Source organism: Phyllobates terribilis, unplaced genomic scaffold (assembly GCF_046119375.1).
Source record: "Phyllobates terribilis strain yellow unplaced genomic scaffold, ASM4611937v1 Scaffold_7__3_contigs__length_470593459, whole genome shotgun sequence".
Lineage (NCBI taxonomy): Eukaryota > Metazoa > Chordata > Amphibia > Anura > Dendrobatidae > Phyllobates > Phyllobates terribilis.
In genome coordinates, this window is record NW_027362767.1 from 428,083,979 (window position 1) to 428,104,258 (window position 20,280).

Sequence of the window (20,280 nt, forward strand, 5' to 3'; positions counted from 1 at the left end):
CTTATTTTCGGGGACACATGGGTAATATCAAAATATGTCGTAATTGTTCTGATTACTAATATGTAAAATATCAACAAAAAAAGTGGTAAAACTCATAAATCGGCCTAAATAAAAACACAAATCAACTTGCTACCCCTCTGACCAGCAGAACACTCCCTGGAGCATCTTCTGTGGAGACCCGCCTGGTATTTCTCACATGTAAAAACAACACTTTCACAAAAAAATCTATCAGGTCCCTGTTTCACATAATCACAGACATAAAAATAACACAAAATAAAACAATCCGGTATCGATTAGTAGATACGATAAGTTGTAAAGGAGGCGCGAAATACCAATCCAAAGGTGCTGCTGTCGTTCTGATTACTTGTATTGGCAATTAGGCATCGCCCAAACGATTGTTCCCGATCGCTGACCAATGTGAACACGATCAGGGCGCAGTCGGAGACTTTTTCGTCTGCTGACTCCTCGCCAGTAGAGAACGCACCGGGACAGTAAGGTGAAGGGTTTTCGGACAAAGAGCAATTTACATGTTACGTAAACGACCACCGATCGTGTACGGAGCGTAATCTGTGAGAGTGTTGCTGTGAACCCACGTTATATACTGTGATGGTGATCTGTGGAGAGCAGGGTGACTCGCTCCAGAGGACGTTAGCAGCCGTCTGAGGCAAGCATGACGCAACTCTCTGAGGGAGCAGACGATGAAAATCCACTAATTCACACCATGAAATTTCTGAATATTGCATCATGTGGTGACCAGGGGGGGCTGCTACAAGTCACTGAGGGGTCTCCACATGAGCGTATGGCTGTGAACCCACGTTATGCTGTGTACACTGCCATGGTGATCTGTGGAGAGCAGGGTGACTCGCTCCAGAGGACGTAGCAGCCGTCTGAGGCAAGCGAGACGCAACTCTCTGAGGGAGCAGACGATGAAAATCCACTAATTCACACCATGAAATTTCTGTATATTGCATCATGTGGTGACCAGGGGGGGGGGGGGCTGCTGCAAGTCACTGAGGGGTCTCCACACCCCACATTTGTCACTGAGGGTCTCCACATGTTGTGTGCTCGGTCCCAGCTGCAGGAGGGGTGTGTGAGGAGACCCCCCACACCACATTGGCTGGCTTTTTCCTGTCAGACTCTCTGCTCCTATTCCCCACACGTTTACCAGCAGTTCTCACCACGCAGTGTGTGAGGGCTATGGATGTGGTGGGTTATCTTATCCTCCCTTTCCCGCCATATGCCTTTTTTTCTTCTTTTTTTTTCCCGTCTTCCGTCTGGGAAGCTGACTAGAACAACGAGCGGCCGCCATCTTAGAGCAATGACTATGCACAATATTATCAGACGAGGAGAGGGAGGTGTGGAGGAGAGAGAAGGGGGAGGAAATAATAATGCAGCGCCGCCAGTAGGTGGCGGAAGGGATGCAGCATCCGGGGGCCGGGGCGTCCCAGGAGCTGCGGGAGAGCAGCGGCTGCTGCTGCAGGGGGAGAGGAGAGCGCGAGGAGGAGGACGGACAGGCACAGCGTCGCTGCCTCAGCTCCTGACAACAAAATGGCGGCGGATCTAAGCAGGCGGGGGCGGCGTGTGCCTGCGGGGACGGGGGGCGAGATTCCGGCGGACGAAAGTGTCGGAGACCGGCTCATTCTGACAAGCGGAGGTCGCTTTATCCGGACATCTTGGTTATTTTTGCCCAAAACCTTTGGTTGTGCTGAAAAGCCGCCGAGTTCGTTGTGTGGAGCCTGAGGGAGACTTGACGTAAATGGACCCATTTCTAGTTAGGGTAAGAGTATTTCTATTGTTTCCTGTGGTAAAATGTGTATTTTTCGCCTTTTTGGTGCCTTTTTGTAAGCTTGTGTGTGTTCTGCTGGTTCTTTCACAGATTTAGAGTCGCAGTACGAACTTCTCGTCAGGAAGCTGCGAAATATGATGCGTGACGCGATGGAAATGGCTTTATAGCACCAGTACGGAGAGCGAATTGTGCGACAAAATGGCGGCTTCTCCTTTGTCTGGTGAAGAACATTACAACTGCGCAACAAGATGGCGGCGTCTCCTTCAAGCTGCCAGAAGGAGAAAACAACGGCCACGTCGCGTGATATGGGAGCCCCGCCCCGTCTGAGCTCTGCTGCCTAGTAACAGCCAATCGTGTGAAGCCGAGCCGCTGAGTTCTGCCTGGCTCCAGCCAATCAGAGAGGAGGTTTTCTTGGGTGACGTGGAAGCGGCGCTGAGTCACTCGTCCTGGAGTCCTACGATGAGAAGGGCGCGTCCTCTTTTGCTGCTGCAGTAGTCGTGCTCAAGGCAACCACTAGGGGCAGCCAAGCTACGGTGAGTCCTGCTAACCAATAGGAAGATGATTACACCGCAGTGGGCGTGGAACATGTTAATAGATGGGCAGGCCGGCCAATGGAAGCGTTGGAAGTATCAAAGGGGCTGTCCATATTCAACCAATCAAGGACTGCCTCTATATTTATATAAGACCGGCCTCAGCCTTCGAGGCGCCATTTCGCTGAAGCGGAGAGTTGGAGCTGGAAGGGTGAAAAACCTGAAGTGGTTTGAGCCAAAGAGATCGCTACGCCCTCAGCCGGAGAGCGGGCGGCTTCACAATCCCCATCCATCCGCATGGAGGCAGCCCTCAATCCAGCGTTTAAAAGGTACAAGTGCCGGATGGAGCTGTGTTGTACCAGAGATAACCGATATTATTACATTAAAACCGTATTTTCCTAGAAATCCCCGGGTTCCTGCAGTAGCCCCCCTCCCCGGGCCTTGCTTCCATAGAGATGGCGTCTCCTATCCGCACCGACACAATCCGGAGCCATCGGCCGTGTCCGTTGCCTCCGGTCTCCGCAGTCTTTGCAGTGGCCTCCCGGCCGGCATCTCCGTAGTGATTCTCGCTGTGTATTGTTGGTCCGGAACGGTTTGTGCTGATGTTTTCGGGAGGATTTCTCGCCTGCGCCCTCCTCACTCTGCGGCGCCGCCATTTTCTTCCGGCTGCCTAGACTTTTGTGTCCCAGGGGAGGGGACGCGGCGGATCCCGACAACGGGGGCTCCCGGCGGCTGCTGCCCGGGCCCAGGGAGTGATGCCGGCAGCGGTGATTATCGGGTCTGACTGGCGCAGCGGTGATCGGCTGTGGATACGATGTTGCTGGGGGTCTCCATGGTTTCTGCGGACTCCTCGGTGACCTCCTGGGCTCGGGTCCCGGCTGCTGGCTGTAGTGCAGCTCTGGCTGTTATGTTTTGTGCCTGCTTTGTATACATTTAGTACATTACTTATACCGGTGTCTGGGCTCATGTGATTGGGACTGTCAGGTCCCCCACCTTAGGTGACCCCCTAATGTTTACACCCGGCGTGGTTTGTGTTGGGGCGGTTCCTGGGTGGCTACACCCGGGGTTTCCGGGCACAATGTCTGCTCTGTTGTGTGATGACTTGTATGCGGTGAGGTCAGAGGATCACACGTGCACCCAGGAAGTGCTGCCGAGGGGGGGGGGGGGAGAGTCCTGTGCTAGTGTCTGCCTGTACCTCCTCTTTACAAAGGGGTTACTTACCTGTTGAGCGAGAGGCTACTTGTTTGATTTGGTTTTTGTTTTTTTTAAACATTTTTTAGAGTTAACAGATCACATCGGTTTGTTCCTCATGGGGGCTCCTACTGTGGCCTCTATTTACAGTTTTGTATGGTGCTGCCCCCCCACTGACCAGTGTGTGGCAGGAGAGGTGTTATGTAACTAGGGGGGAAATCCTTCCTCCTGTAGTGAATAATTCAGCTATTATTTATTTTTATATATAAAAAAGCTTATTATATTGAAGATTCTACAATATAACAAAGTTTCATCATAGAACAAACAGTACTTCTCATTAATACTATCTGGCAAATGTAGCCTTTCCCATAACATACCATGGGTCTAATCTTTAAAGGGGTATTCCCATCTCCAGGATCCTATCCCAATAATATAGTAGGCATAATAATATTAGCAAATATCTCCAATTAGAAATGTAGTTTAATTTTTTCAATTTGCTATATCTCTTTCCATATGTGCAGGCATTGCAGGACCTTAGGTATACATAGTTACGTCCACTGATATAGTGACTGATGGCTAGTTGCTAGTGGTCGTAACAGTAGATACCTAAGGTCCTGCAATGGCTGCACATGAGGAAAGAGACATGGCAAATAAAAAAAACTAAACTTTGTTTCTAATTTGAGATATTTGCTAATATTATTACACCTACTACATATTGGGATATGATCCTGGAGATGGAATATTCCCATGTCAAGCACCAAATATCACTATATCATGAGAGAATCCTCACTGCCTGGGGACTAATGTGAGTCCAAGGAGAATCACACCAAGGCTGCCATGTCTTGTCATATTTTTCAGGGCAGTGTCTATTATATACCAGAGGAAGCTGCAGTATTACCGTATTGACCCAGTGTAAAGTCAGATGCTTTTTATTTTCCTTTGCTTTCACTTTGGCTTTCTCAATGACCGTAGGTCGGCCTCATAATAATGATTTCTTACTGGAGCCTTTCTGCTGTCCGCAGGCCTCCCCTCGATATAAATCATGCTATAATGGGTCAGTCAGCGGAGGGAACACCAGGAAAGCGTATCCGCAAGCCATCCCTTCTGTATGAGGACTTTGAGGGCCCCAACATGACGTCTGGAGTCTTTAGTCACAGCCCGCAAGTAAATCCACCACCTCCAGAAGTCAGCAACGCCAAGAAGCCGGGCCGCTCCACCAACCAGCTACAGTACCTGCACAGAGCCGTCGTGAAGTCTCTGTGGAAGCACCAGTTTTCATGGCCTTTCCGCCAGCCTGTGGACGCGGTGAAGCTCGGATTACCGGTACGTTTTTTTTTTTCCTTGGTTGTCCTGCGCAGGGCGGCAGATTTTTGAGGGTGCAGTCAGGTCAGCCTCTGTTTATAATGGGATCCTGGCATTATATTACTGTGTCCCTGGCAATATGAGATGATTTGTGGACTTGACCTGGTGACAGCTCTGGTGGGACTCGGGGACCCTTACATGTAAGGGTGAACATCTGTCAGGAACAATAACTCCCATCTTCTCCCACCCTGCACTCCAGCTCCTTCCTGTTCATCCCTACAATGGTACGGAGGTTTTGACTCTCGCCACAACCCGATATTTTGTGATTTGGTTGACTTTTTTTACTTTGTGAAATGCAAATTTCCAATTGATACATTTTGCAGATCTGCCCATCCATGAATTTGTACAGGACCCCAACTGTGACAGTATTAAAAGCCACACATACTGAGATGTCTTGGATTAGAAGTATGACGGTACATTAATCTGGTAGGTGTCCTATTATTTAGCTTTTAGTCCTATTCTCCCTGCACCACATCGCCAGCTTGCCACTCTCCAATGTTTGGCAAGATTGTGTCTTACCCGAATCCTTATCGATGCGTTTGAGATAAGCATTGACGCTTGTGCGGCCATCGTTATGATGAATACCGCCACCTGGTTTACTCCATTTGGGTAAATCTCAGCGCTGAGTGTCGGTGACTGTATGGCAGCGGTACTGAAGGTCACACAGACTGCGTGTAACTGGTATGTGACAGTCCTGTAAGTGCAGTCCTCAAAATATCCCAGAGCTGTCACCAGGCGTGTTGTCTGCAGTGGGCCGTCGTCCTCGGGGGTTCGTCAGTTTAGGACTTGGCTTTTCTTTTATTGCTGCAGTATAGCTGCCTATTGCCAGTGTTGTGAAATCTTTAAACAGTTAGTTTAGGGTTTTACTTTATGCCTTGTTGTGTTGGATCTGATGTCGGCACTCGCTACCATTTATGTCTGTTGTTGGCTGATGTTTACAGGACTATCACAAAATCATCAAGCAGCCTATGGACATGGGTACCATCAAGAGGCGCCTGGAGAACAACTACTACTGGAGCGCACTGGAGTGTATGCAGGACTTCAACACCATGTTCACCAACTGCTACATCTACAACAAGGTATGTGTGGCCTTGACAGGGGCTGTGTTGTCAGAAATGAGCCCTGGCTGTTGGCTGATAGCCCCGGCCATTCTTCCGGTAAACTGATTTTGCCAAGGGAACCCACAGCCAGTTAGTCATTTCTTAGCGTGGCAAATATAGTATTACATGGTGACAGATCATTAGATTGGCCATCTCTGTAATGCAAGGACGTGTGGAGTCTCAATCGGATCCACTTCTATATAGTGACTTTGTTCTGACTTATTGGTGGGTAAGGGACACAAATGGGCAAGGACTCCACTACACCCAAATGCCACTTATGATTTCCATATGGTCTTTTAGGCACATGACAAGGTGGTCATCTTTTATATGGCCTCTGTAGTGTATTATAGTTATTTCCTTACTGATTATAATCTATGATGACTTGCAGCCCACAGACGATATTGTACTGATGGCCCAAAGCCTGGAGAAGATGTTCCTGCAGAAAGTGGCGCAGATGCCCCAAGAGGAGCAGGAGATTCCCAATACCACTACTAAGAGCAAGCATGTGAAGCCACCCAGCACCAAGCCACCAGGTAAATGATTGCCACCTTCATCCTATATTTCTTGATGACCCGCCCACATGACGCATGTGATGTAATACTGACATTCTATCAGTTGTTACAGGTGGAATCACGAGTGCACAACAAGTGCCAGCAGTCTCCTCCATGTCTCAGTCTACATTGTACCCAAGTTCTCCCGAAGTGCCCACCACAATCATTAACTTGCCACATCCCGGAGTCCTGTCTAATCCTCTGCTGAAATCCTTGTCCTCCGCTCAGACGTTGCTGCCAGTCGTTCCTGCGTCCACACAACAAACGTCTAAGGTAAAACTGTGGCTAGAAAGTGGCACCATAATCTTTGCAGAGCGTGTCTGTGCCGTAGCTAATGTTTTCTTTCCCTAGAAGAAAGGAGTGAAGAGAAAAGCCGACACTACAACTCCCACCACCACCGCTATCATTGCCACCAGCGGAGATTCCTCCCCTCTAACTCCATCGGATAACAAACCTGCTAAGATCCCTACCCGAAGGGAGAGCGGCCGGCCCATCAAGCCGCCCCGGAAGGACCTGCCGGACTCCCAGCAGCATCAGACGTCTAAGAAAGGCAAGCTATCCGAGCAGCTGAAGTACTGCAACGGCATCCTGAAAGAGCTGCTCTCCAAGAAGCACGCCGCCTATGCCTGGCCCTTCTACAAACCCGTGGATGCCTCCTCTCTGGGACTGCACGATTACCACGAAATCATTAAATATCCCATGGACCTCAGCACTATCAAGGTGGGTGGAGGGACCGACATGATAGTAAATGCTTGTTCCAGGCCGTCCTATGACTCTGATGGAACAAATACTACTTGCTGCTCGTGTTGTGGTTATAATGGTCTTTTCTAATGTTTTTCTTTAAACAGAAGAAAATGGAAAACCGAGAATTTCACGATGCTCAGGAGTTTGCAGCGGATGTCAGGCTCATGTTCTCAAACTGCTACAAATACAATCCCCCGGACCACGATGTGGTGGCCATGGCCAGGAAGTTACAGGTCAGAATGGCAGAGCGGTCATGTAACTTATTAGTGGGGTCTTCTGGGGGTGCACACATCTCATCCGCTTAATCTCCCCTCCAGGACGTGTTTGAATTCAGTTACGCTAAGATGCCGGACGAGCCGATCGTCGTTACTCCCCCCACCGCGTCCACGCAGCTGCCCCCCTCCGACTCCAAGTCTTCATCGGATTCTTCCAGCGAGAGCAGCAGCGACAGCTCCGATGACAGCGAGAGCTCTGACGACTCGGAGGAAGAGAGGGCGAACCGGCTGGCAGAACTGCAGGAGCAGGTACGCCGGGAGTAGGCGCACATTCTGGGCATCTCTTCATTACTGACAAATGGGTGTATTGAAAGGGCCAACTGATTCTTTAAAATCGATGGCCGATCATTGCGTGTGAAACCTCAGGGCCGTGGGCCTTTTATCCGGCCCCCGGGGGCCGCAGTGCTTGAGCCAGTAGATGTATTTTGATGGCTGCTGGCACATTAATTTCTTGCTCTGTGAGTGCGCACTACTGGATGCTGAGGCGCGGGCAATGGAAGATTACGTCCTGACACCAGTGCCAGCGTCAGGGCGTACTTTGTGGGCAGAGTTGGGGCGCAATTTGTACGGCCCCTGAAGGATGGTATAAATAACCAAATGGCCATTGACAGAAATAAGATTCCCTTCCTTTAGGCCTTAAATAATTGGTTGGTGTCCTCTGAGCATTTATTCTGGGTGAGTGTCGCCTCATCATTTTACCAGATGCAGCGCCATTGTTTCTCTAGTGGTCGTGCCTGGTATTGCACCTCAGTTGTGTCTATGTCAACATTACAATGTTGTAGTTCGCTTTATGTATCGCCACTTTTAAAAGTGATGCGCCGGTTCCTATAGCCCCACCTTTTCATACACCTTGTACAGCTTTCAGCCAAACACTCCTGGCAGCGGCTTGGAGAACACGGACTTCTCCGGATTTCTCTTATCAGGGAGAACAAAGGGATGGCCTGCCCAAAATCTGACATACTGGATTCTTATTTCCCTATGTATTAACAACCAAGCCTGTCGATATTGTCAGGTTCGGCTGACGTTAATGTGTTGGGGGGGGGGGGGTGCACTTAAAACTAAGCTTTCCATGTTAAAGAACCAGACAAGAAGGTGCAGGATAGTTCTCTTGTAACAATGTTGTGACTCCCGTTTTCAGCTCCGTGCCGTCCATGAGCAGCTGGCTGCGCTCTCACAGGGCCCAATTTCTAAGCCGAAGAAGAAGAGAGAAAAGAAGGAAAAAAAGAAAAAGAAGAAATCTGAGAAGAAGAAAGTGAAAGATGATGATGAATGGAGATGTGGCAAGACGCGAACATCACAGAATAAAAAGTCTAAGAAATCTGCGTCTGGCGGGAACATGAGCTCAAGTGGCGCAGCCCCCATACTGTCTAAGTAAGTGTTAGTGAGTCATAATGCAAGTTAAAAGTTTCGCCTCTAATAGTGCTCATGTATATTCATCTAAAAAAAATTTTTTTATTTCTTCAGGAGCTCTAAAAAGTCATCAAAATCACTGCCTCCCCCTCCCCCAGTCATGTACGACTCTGAGGAAGAGGAGGAAAGCAAGCCCATGACCTATGATGAGAAGCGGCAGCTTAGTTTGGATATCAATAAACTACCTGGAGAGAAGTTGGGTCGTGTAGTGCACATCATCCAGTCCCGGGAGCCCTCGCTGCGAGACTCCAACCCGGAGGAAATTGAAATAGACTTTGAGACGTTAAAGCCTTCGACGCTCCGGGAGCTCGAGAGATATGTGATGTCGTGTCTGAGAAAGAAGCCAAGAAAGCCGTACAGTGAGTGTCCGCTCCACCTGTCCTGGGGATGAGGGGGGCTATGATGTAGTGGTCCCCTGATTACATATTTTAACATTCCCTAGGCATATGGTACGGTGTTCGGCTTGCTGTGTGAGGGGTTGGGAAGCCTTTTAGTATTCTGAGGAGGCCAGGCAATGGGGGCACTCTAATAATCTTCTGGTAGTGCCTCGGTGCCTCCTCAGTTGTATTTTTAGGGCCACATCCATTCTCTTTTTATAATGATTGTCCTTGTTTGTGCTCTCCTCAGCTCCCCCTAACTCTGTGCTCTCTGCAGCACTGAAAAAGCCAGTGGGGAAAACAAAAGAAGAGATCGCTCTGGAGAAGAAGAGGGAGCTGGAGAAAAGACTACAGGATGTCAGCGGGCAACTAAACTCCACCAAAAAGCCACCCAAGAAAGGTGTGTGCCCGCTGCCTCTGATCGGGGGCTGATTTGAGTTTGGGATGTGGCTGTATGTAGGTTATTCCTGCTTTGTGAGTACAGTTCTCATAGGTTATGTCGCATTAAAACATTTTTTTTTTTTCTCCTCCTACAGTCCATGAAAAGGTGGAATCTGCGCAGCCGGTGTCAGTCTCCCGCCTCAGTGCTTCCAGCTCCAGCTCGGACTCGGACAGTAGCAGCAGCTCCACCTCCAGCTCCTCCGATACCAGTGACTCTGACTCCGGGTGAGGGCTGGGACGTGACTGCACCTTCCCCCACAGCGGCAGGAGGGCTGGGTTTATGCTTTGTACATGGTTTTCTGAAGGATCTGCAGGAACAGAGTCCTTGTGAACCAGACTTGACCCCCTTTTTGGGTGATAAACAAACTGCGGCCTTTGGATGTTGGCTTCCCTGCCTTTCTTTCCCATGTCATGTGATGCACATAACACAGCTGGGAAGAATCCTGGAGCATGAGGCATCACCCTTGGTATCAGACTTGTGTGGGCATAGAGCATTATTGAGGGTTGGCACGGGGTAGAATTGCTGAGTGTCCTTATTTTATTCTGTTTACAAGTGAACGCACAGACGCCTGGAGGGAGGGCGGAGGACCCTGGCGAGGGGACAATTTTAAGAGCGCCTCTAGTAGCCTTTGTTTTTTCCCAGCGTTATTCGGATTGTTCTAGTATTCAGTTTTTGTTTTGGTGCATAAGAGCGAGGCGGCTCCAGAGTGTTTACTTCAGTGGAAGGAGTATTACTAATGTGCGTCTGAGGAGTTTCAGTAAAGGGGGCTGCCAAGGGTCCTGAACATCGGCCTTCACAATGTCTTACATGCTTAAGGCACCTGGATAAGATTTTTCTACTAATGTCCCCTCGGCCCTCCGATGCATGCAGCGTATTAGGTGATGGCGAGTTCTGCCTCTGGACATTGGCGACTTGTTTCCAGACCCCTACAGAAGTCTTGTATAGCCTTTCTTGTTTGTGTTGTTTTTTTTTTTCTCTTTTTGTATTTATTTTAAGAAGGAAAGAAGTTTTCTTTTTTTTTTGTTTTATAATGTAAAATAATTACAGAGGGCTCCTGTTGATACAGGAGCCGGTGTAGATGTAAGATTTTATAAGCTCTGTATATATCTAAATATATATATATTACAAGTTGCACAAGCGGCATGTTTCTCAATGTAAAGGGTGACTTTATTTTTTACCTGGAAGCAAATGTTTTTTTTTTTTTTTATTTTCTTCCTTTTTGACTGTTTTGTTTGTCGCTCTGTATGACGTCTTTACTATTTGTCTCTCTTGTACCTGTTCAAGCCCTTTTAGTTTGGAAACATGGAAATAAAGAAAAAAAAATATACTTCCAATTACAGCGTCGTCTTCACTCCATTGTATCATGCGCTCGTTAATTCAGCCATGAGAATAATGCTTTCCCCCAATGCAACTTGTATATAACAGATGCAATAGCTTTTGATCTGTCTTAACTCTGTCTTGGGTAATATCCCATATAATTTTATATTTCAACTTGTTGGCTTACGATGCTGTAAGTGACTTTTTGAAGCCCGAATTCTACTGTAACTAACAAATACATCTCAAACTAGAGGCGATCTGGCAAAACCAAAGTCCTATTCCTAATCGGCACCATAAACTTAATATAAAACCATTTAGACATGGTTGGCACCAAAATAACTGAATCTATATGTATATATACACATCCCCTGTATGTCAGTGTGTCTGGAAAATGTTTACATTCCCGCGATGAGTTTGATGCTCGTTTATACTGCGCCTTTGGGGCTCGTTTACCTGCATTTTTGCCCTTTTTACAGGATTTTTCATATATTTTTTTTTCTCTTCTAATAAATGAGAAAATAAACTGAAGCAAAAAAATGTGCATATTTTACACACTTCCTGCCAACATTTTTGTTGCATAAGAATCTGCTGCAAACACTGAACATGTGTGGAGCCTTACAGCTCCAGCAGAGGGAATGGGATTCCTAGAAATCTCATGGTCACTGATTATTTTTTTTTTTCCTCCATATAAACTGACGCGTTGTGTGCTTGAAATCCACGTGTCCATTTCTCTTGTGGGTACGTGGAGTTTTATGCACAGATTTTTCTCACATTAGATGTGAAAAATCTGCAGGAAAAAAAAAAAAACTGCAGAAATGGACATAACTCCTGTAATCCGCAATGCTGCAGAAATGGACATAACTCCTGTAATCCGCACTTGACTGTGTGAAAAGTTTTAGTAGGTTATAGATATCCGGCCCTCGTATGGAGATGGTGCTCATATAGGGTCCCACTTTATAAACATTGACAAAGTACTTTGCACTAAGAAGAGAATATCTGCAGTTCATTGTCTTAATCCGCAATCCAAAAATAAGTGTTTCCGTCTTGCAATTGGATCTTCAGATGTTAAAACAAAAGAATAAGTATGAGGTAAATATATGTACACTTGTAAAAAAAAAAAAAAAAAAATCTTAAATTTAAAGTTATGACTTGGATAACACCTCCTGGCACAGATATATTTAGAGCGCAGTCAGACGGCCATATAACTCCTACAAGGATTGAATCGCAATCCTCAGACTGAGCGTCTGCTCTCCCGACTGGAGCGCAAGAGCTGCGTAGAAATACATCAAGTCCGGAGAGCAGACGGCCAGTCCAGCGCGAGTTACATGGCCGCCTGACTGCGCCCTTAGGTAGATAATAGTACAGACCATAATATTTGTTTGTGAATAGTCTAGTATAATGAATGAAGCTTAAGAAAAAAAAAACTTTGCATAGTAATAGAGGGTGAGAACTGGCAATTTTCTTGACTATACCTATTGTCAAATTATAGCAAGATTTAGGTTTCGGGTATTGAAAGCATTGAAGCCGGTAGATAAAAATGTAAGAAATCAATATTGATTTGAATAGGAAGATGATGTGTCGGACGCGGCCACTATATAGATGAGCGAGCTGACGGCCAAAACCGCCATTAAGTAGCCGCACAAGAACAGCTGTTTGGCGAGGGTACCGGGTGTTACACCCCTATCGATCAGACTTTGGTGACCTTCCCAAGGATGGGCCGTCAAGTCTCAGACAACCCTTTTAATACATGCGATTTGCTTGCCCTATTTGATTTGGCAAAGCAAAAATCCCAGGAATTATCAAAAACCAGCTTAATTTAAAGATGACATAGCAAAAGGAGACAAACTGCAGCGATAAAAATACACAGAACTCAACGTAAGGCTGTTCCTAAGATGTGTTTGATGTTTTTTGATATTAAAGATTTTCTGCACCTTTTAAATAAAATAGGTCACTTGCATTTTTTTTTTTTCTAAAATATGCAGCGTAAAATACCAACAACTCATCGTGGGAGTGTAGCCTACTAGGTGCAGAAAATCTGCAACATCAAAAACTCAATGCTCACATCGTGGGAACTTGGCCTAAGGCCACGGCCCCACTATCAGTGTTTGGTCAGTATTTTTCCTCAGTTTACTGCTAGGTAAAAAATGTATCCAAATTCATGTTTGAAGCAAGAACCTGAGTTTGTACAACACCTCTTGAATCTTAAAGATGAGCAGAATTTCTGGCCTCTACACCAGATGACAAGCAAATAAGTACACTTGTTCTCAAGCAATGGTTCGTGGTGTAAGTATGCAGAAATGCAGCCGTTCAGCTAAATAACGAGACAAATACCAATTCATTGGATCATTTATGCCACCATAAAAATGATTATCGGCAGTACTTCAACCCATATAAACAGGATGTGCTGCTGATACCGTATGTATCCGTTTTGTAGGAATAGAAGTAATACTTCTGGCAGAGCAGGCGCACCCCTCACTGCCTGGCCTTTTCTCATCTCACTGATGAAACTTCTTTCATCCTTCATTGCTCCGCCTTCGGCTCTCACTTCCCCACCTTCTCATGTCCCTTACTGCTCCACCTACCCCTGTCCTACTTCCCACAGAATTCCCCACCTTCTCCCCTCACTGGTCAACTTCCTCCCTCACTGCTTTGCCTGCTCCAACTCCCTCCTCTCTGCTCCGCCCCCTCTCTGCTCAGCTTTCTCACTCCCTCACTGCTCCTCCCTATTTTTTTTTACTCACTGCCGTTTTCTCCCACCCCTCAATACCGTTTTCTCCTTACTGCTCCATCTTCTCCCTCCCCTCACTGATTCGTCTTCTCCCACCCCCTCTGCTTTCTCCCTCACTGCTCCACCGCCTTATCCCACCCCCTCACTGCTCCGCCATCTCCCACCTCCTCACTGCTCCGCCATCTCCCACCTCCTCACTGCTCCGCCATCTCCCACCTCCTCACTGCTCCGCCTTTTCTCCCGCTGACTTCTCTGCCTTCTCCCTCCCTCACTACTCCGCCTTCTCCCTCCCATCATTGCTCCGTTTTCTCTTCCCCTCACTGCTCTCCTCTTACTTTCTCTGCCTTTTATAGCAATGATTGAGAGGCTGCTGCACATACAGAGGATACGGAAAGTATTCAGACCCCTTTAAATTTTTCACTCTTTGTTTCATTGCAGCCATTTGGTAAATTCTAAAAAGTTCATTTTTTTCTCATTAATGTATACTCTACACCCCATCTTGACTGGAAAAAAAACAGAAATGTAGAAATTTTTGCAAATTTATTAAAGAAAAACTGAAATATCACATGGTCATAAGTATTCAGACCCTTTGCTCAGTATTGAGTACAAGCCCCCTTTTGAGCTAGTACAGCCATGAGTCTTCTTGGGAATGATGCAACAAGTTTTTCACACCTGGATTTGGGGATCCTCTGCCATTCTTCCTTGCAGATCCTCTCCAGTTCCGTCAGGTTGGATGGTGAACGTTGGTGGACAGCCATTTTCAGGTCTCTCCAGAGATGCTCAATTGGGTTTAGGTCAGGGCTCTGGCTGGACCAGTCAAGAATGGTCACAGAGTTGTGCTGAAGCCACTCCTTTGTTATTTTAGCTGTGTGCTTAGGGTCATTGTCTTGTTGGAAGGTGAACCTTCAGCCAAGCCTGAGGTCCAGAGCACTCTGGAAGAGGTTTTCATCCAGGATATCTCTGTACTTGGCTGCATTCATGTTTCCTTTAATTGCAACCAGTCGTCCTGTCCCTGCAGCTGAAAAACACCCCCATAGCATGATGCTGCCACCACCATGTTTCACTGTTGGGATTGTATTGGGCAGGTGATGAGCAGTGCCTGTTTTTTTCCACACATACCGCTTAGAATTATCACCAAAAAGTTCTATCTTCATCTCATCAGACCAGAGTATCTTATTTCTCATAGTCTGGGAGTCCTTCATGTGTTTTTGAGCAAACTCTATGCGGGCTTTCATAGGTCTTGCACTGAGGAGAGGCTTCCGTTGTGCCACTCTGCCATAAAGGCCCGACTGGTGGAGGGCTGCAGTGATAGTTGACTTTGTGGAACTTTCTCCCATCTCCCTACTGTATCTCTGGAGCTCAGCCACAGTGATCTTGGGGTTCTTCTTTACCTCTCTCATCAAGGCTCTTCTCCCACGATTGCTCAATTTGGCTGGACAGCCAGGTCTAGGAAGACGTCTGGTGGTCCCAAACTTCTTCCATTTAAGGATTATGAAGGTCATTGTGCTCTTAGGAGCCTTGAGTAATGCAGAAATTCTTTTGTAACCTTGGCCAGATCTGTTCCTTGCCACAATTCTGTCTCTGAGCTCCTTGGGCAGTTCCTTTGAGCTCATGATTCTCATTTGGTCTGACATGCACTGTGAGCTGTCAGGTCTTATATAGACAGGTGTGTGCCTTTCCAAATCAAGTCCTATCAGTTTAATTAAACACAGCTGGACTCCAATGAAGGAGTAGAACCATCTCAAGGAGGATCACAAGGAAATGGACAGCATGTGACTTAAATATGAGTGTCTGAGCAAAGGGTCTGAATACTTATTACCATGTGATATTTCAGTTTTTCTTTTTTAATAAATTTGCAAAAATTTCTACATTTCTGTTTTTTTTCAGCCAAGATGGGGTGCAGAGTGTACTTTAATGAGAAAAAAAATGAACTTTTTAGAATTTACCAAATGGCTGCAATGAAACAAAGAGTGAAAAATGTAAAGGGGTCTGAATACTTTCTGTACCCACTGTATATTATTGCTCAGCAGTGGAGTGGAGGGAGCGCTGGACTCGGCTATGATTCCTCTGTAATCTTTTTTGATTTTATTACCAATGAGGCGGATTTATCAGCGCCGGTGTTTATACTTCAGTGTAGGAAATATTATTAATAAATTCTATTTTAATAAAAGCCGCACACCACAGTTTTACACTTCACCATTTTACACTTGACCATTACCGTCATTAACCGTTATACTACGTCCCTGTTTTCTATTTCCCAGCTATTCTGTCCTACCCAGCAGTGCAGGTAGGAGAAAGGCACAATGAAAGGCAGTTCTGCCCTCTAGTGGTGACTTGGGGTAATACACCTATCGTCAACACTTGTATTTTATGCAGTGAGAAACTTTCCATTCCAATGTTGAGAAACTTCCACACTTTTTGTAAATGACTCCGTTCTCCACTCGTGACATCTGTGAACTTACAGATGTTTGTATTAATCCATTCTGCCACAGACATATTTTTTTTTATCATTTTTTTCATCCCTGTTTTCCAAGAACTTTTTTTCTTTTTAGTTTTTTTCTTATTTTATTTTATTTTACCGTCATAGGCATATGAAGGCTTGTTTTTTTGCAGGACGGGTTGTAGTTTTCAATGACACTATTAATTTATCATTGAGTGTATTAAAAATCATAGGAAAAAACCTCTTTGTTGGGTGGAATGGGAAAAAAAAAAACTCAATTGCACCAATGTTACTTGGGTTAATTTTTTAACATTCATTGTGCATTAAAAATTACAGGGTGACTTTATTTTGCAGCTTTATATAGTTTTCTAATGTTTTATTCCGTACAGCTGAGGGGGTTTATTATAGCTCCATTCACTAGCACCCAGAATTAGACGAACATGCATATCCCATGTTCAGAAGGGGTTAATAGTCGCGCAGCAGCTAAATGACAGTCAGGTAGTTTTCTACACCCTATGTCTGTAGATTTTGAGAAACTACAACACCCAGCATGCCCTGATGTCCTGTCTACACTGTCATAGTATGTGGGGAGTTGTGCGGGGTATGTGACAATCTTTCAGTTGCTTTACTGTATGTAATATTATATTGAATTTATGCACTATTATACAAACCTCACAACATGGAAAGACGGACACATATTTCTGTGCGCAATCCAGCAGTTTTTTTTTGTTACAGGTAGCCACGCTCGTCTAGTCATTTTTATGTTCCCGTACTGAAATAGCGACCGTAGTAGAGCCCTTTAGTGTTCCCACACGGTTTGATACCCTTTTATGGCCGCCACATGGTGTGACATCCCCACACTGCCCCAATACCAGGGCCGGACTGGACATCTTGCATTTCAGTCCCACAGTCTGGGCTTGCCCATTACACACAGTATGACGCCATAAAGATGCCCCCTGCACACACTGATGTCCCCAGAGTGCCCCTATTCCCCCCAGTATGGTTCCCTTCCACTTCATCCCGCTAGAAAAAAAAATCAGCGTTATTCCCACAAAAAGTGGGGGAGATCTCCGCTCTGTGCTGTGTGTGGTTGGCGCAGCAGTCGCGATGGAACGTTGTAACTGTGCTCCTTCTGTGCTGAACCTGGTGGAGCAGGGGCTGACGGCTCGCTGCTCCACCATTATATCAACTGTATCAGCATCCTAATGACACACATACAGTTGAAAATGAGACCCGCTGCCAACTTCCCACAATGACCTCCACACCCGGATTGGTATTTATTATGGAAGATTTTGAGTCATTTTTGAGGTGGCTCTCTGCTACAGTTATCATAGTTGTGCCAAAACCTGCTCTATTTACGTACAGCGATGTAAAGTTTTCGCCATGGCAAAGAAAATTGCGCCCCAAACCAAACCCATGTAAATATACACAAAAGTTTACATACACTTGTACAGTAGTGTTCAAAATACTAACAGTCCAATATGACTAACCAGATTATTCACTGTTTTTGGCATAAATTATATTACATGTCAAACAATTTACCAGTTGGTGCAGTAGATTCTGAGAAAACCCCCAGACTCCGCATTCATGATCTGCAGGTTTTTGAGTCTGTGTAGTTGAATAATTAATTTAAAAGGCATGTGTTCAAAATAATAGCAGTGTGGAGGTCAATTAGTGAGGTGAATGATTCTGTAAAGAAACAGGTGTGAATCAGGGGCCCTTATTTAAGGTTGAAGCCAGCACATGTTGTACTTGCATTTCTCCTTGAAAGCCTGAGAAATATGGGTCGTTTGAGACATTGTTCAGAAGAACAGCGTACTTTAATTAAAAAGGTGATTAACCCCTTAACCCCCGAGGGTGGTTTGCACGTTAATGACCAGGCCAATTTTTACAATTCTGACCACTGTCACTTTATGAGGTAATTACTCTGGAACGCTTCAACGGATCCCCCTGATTCTGACATTGTTTTTTCGTGACATATTGTACTTCATGATTGTGGTAAAATTTCTTCGATATCACTTGCATTTATTTGTGAAAAAAACAGAAATTTGGCAAAAATTTTGAAAATTTTGCAATTTTGAAAATTTGAATTTTTATGCCCTTAAATCAGAGAGATATGTCACACAAAAGAGTTAATAAATAACATTTCCCACATGTCTACTTTACATCAGCACAATTTTGGAACCAAAATTTTTTTTTGTTAGGGAGCTATAAGGGTTAAAAGTTGACCAGCGATTTCTCATTTTTCCAACAAAATTTACAAAACCATTTTTTTAGGGACCACATCACATTTGAAGTCACTTTGAGAGGTCTTTATGACAGAAAATACCCAAAAGTGACACCATTCTAAAAACTGCACCCCTGAAGGTGCTCAAAACCACATTCAAGAACTTTATTAACCCTTCAGGTGCTTCACAGGAATTTTTGGAATGTGAAAGAAAAAAAATGAACATTTAACTTTTTTCACAAAAATGTTACTTTAGACCCAATTTTTTTTATTTTCACAGGGGTAAAAAGAAAAAATGGACCCCAAAATTTGTTGTGCAATTTCCCCTGGGCACGCAGATACCCAATATGTGGGGAAAAAACACTGTTTGGGCGCACGGCAGGGCTTGGAAGGGAAGGAGCGCCATTTGACTTTTTGATTGTTAAATTTGCTTGAATAATTAGCGGACGCCATGTTGCCTTTGGAGAGCCCCTGTGTGCCCAAACTTTGGAGCTCCCCCACAAGTGACCCCATTTTGGAAACTAGACCCCCAAAGGCACCTATCTAGATGCATAGTGAGCACTTGGAACCCCCAGGTGCTTCACAAATTGATTCGTAAAAATGAAAAAGTGTTTTTTTTTTCACTTTTTCATTTTTACGAATCAATTTGTGAAGCACCTAGGGGTTCCAAGTGCTCACTATGCAACTAGATAGGTGCCTTGGGGGTCTAGTTTCCAAAATGGGGTCACTTGTGGGGGAGCTCCAATGTTTGGGCACGCAGGGGCTCTCCAAACGCAACATGGCGTCCGCTAACAATTTGAGACGATTTTCCATTCAATTTGTTAGCGGACACCATGTCGCGTTTGGAGAGCCCGTGATGTGCCTAAACAGTGGAGCTCCCCCACAAGTGACCCCATTTTGGAAACTATAACCCTCAAGGATTTTATTACGGTGTATAGTGAACATTTTGAACCCAGAGGTACGACACAGAATTTGATTACATTAGGTCATCATATTGAATAAGTTGTCATTAGTCTTGAGCGCAAGTGCTCGCTACTTGAGTTTGCATCGGGTACTCAGGTATGCACCATGTACAGCGTGTGCTCGAGTGACATGCTCGAGTCCCTGCTCCGCATGTTTCACGGTTATTAGACACCCCAAAAAAAACATGCGGGGATCGCTCGTGCATGGCAGGCAATCCCCGTAAAGTTTTTTTGGCCGCGAAGCATATGGGGTGGAGACTCGAGCATGTCACTCAAATACCCACGATACTCAATGCATACCAGAGCACCCGATGCAAACTCAAGTAGCGAGCACTTGCGCTCAACACTAGTCGCCATATCGTCATCTTTTTTTCTTACTTTTGAAAAAAATCCCAACCCCAGCCCTAACCCTAGCACAACCCTAACCCCAAACCCAGCCCTAACCGTAGCACAACCCTAACCCTAGCACAAACCTAACCCTAGCACAACCCTAACCCCAAACCCAGCCCTAACCCTAGCCCAACCCTAACCCGAGAGTTTATTTTTGACGCCGTTCCTCGTGCGGTATAAGTGATTAGACGACTTTATTCTTCGGGTCGGTGTGATTTCAGCGATGCCAGAATCATATGGGGTTTTTACGATTGACAGCTTCACACACTAAAAGACGCATTTTTTGTAAAATCTAGTTTTTGCATCGCCGTATTTTGAGAGCTATAATTTTTCCAGATTTTGGCAGACAGCCATGTGACGGCTCGTTTTTTGCGGGATGAGTTGACGTTGTTATTGGTACCATTTTCGGGCACATGACATTTTTTGATCGCTTTCTATTCCGATTTTT

General features: G+C 45.6%; 1 protein-coding gene across 5 annotated transcripts; it reads left to right on the forward strand.

The window, feature by feature from the left end:
* The first annotated feature begins 2,328 nt into the window (after window positions 1-2,328).
* On the forward strand, window positions 2,329-11,102 carry BRD2 (bromodomain containing 2). 5 transcript variants are annotated; one of them, XM_073641943.1, is made up of 12 exons: window positions 2,329-2,645; window positions 4,530-4,830; window positions 5,811-5,948; window positions 6,358-6,502; window positions 6,585-6,793; window positions 6,872-7,240; window positions 7,369-7,497; window positions 7,582-7,788; window positions 8,678-8,910; window positions 9,004-9,308; window positions 9,604-9,726; window positions 9,863-11,102. In XM_073641943.1, exons 1-12 carry the CDS (start codon window positions 2,614-2,616, stop codon window positions 9,994-9,996), a joined length of 2,325 nt encoding a protein of 774 aa, XP_073498044.1. In that variant the 5' UTR covers window positions 2,329-2,613; the 3' UTR covers window positions 9,997-11,102. The 5 variants fall into 5 exon arrangements, with proteins under 5 accessions (XP_073498044.1, XP_073498043.1, XP_073498041.1 ...); XM_073641942.1 differs by having other exon boundaries at window positions 6,594-6,793; window positions 9,577-9,726; XM_073641940.1 differs by having other exon boundaries at window positions 2,330-2,645; window positions 9,577-9,726.
* Window positions 11,103-20,280: the final 9,178 nt, after the last annotated feature.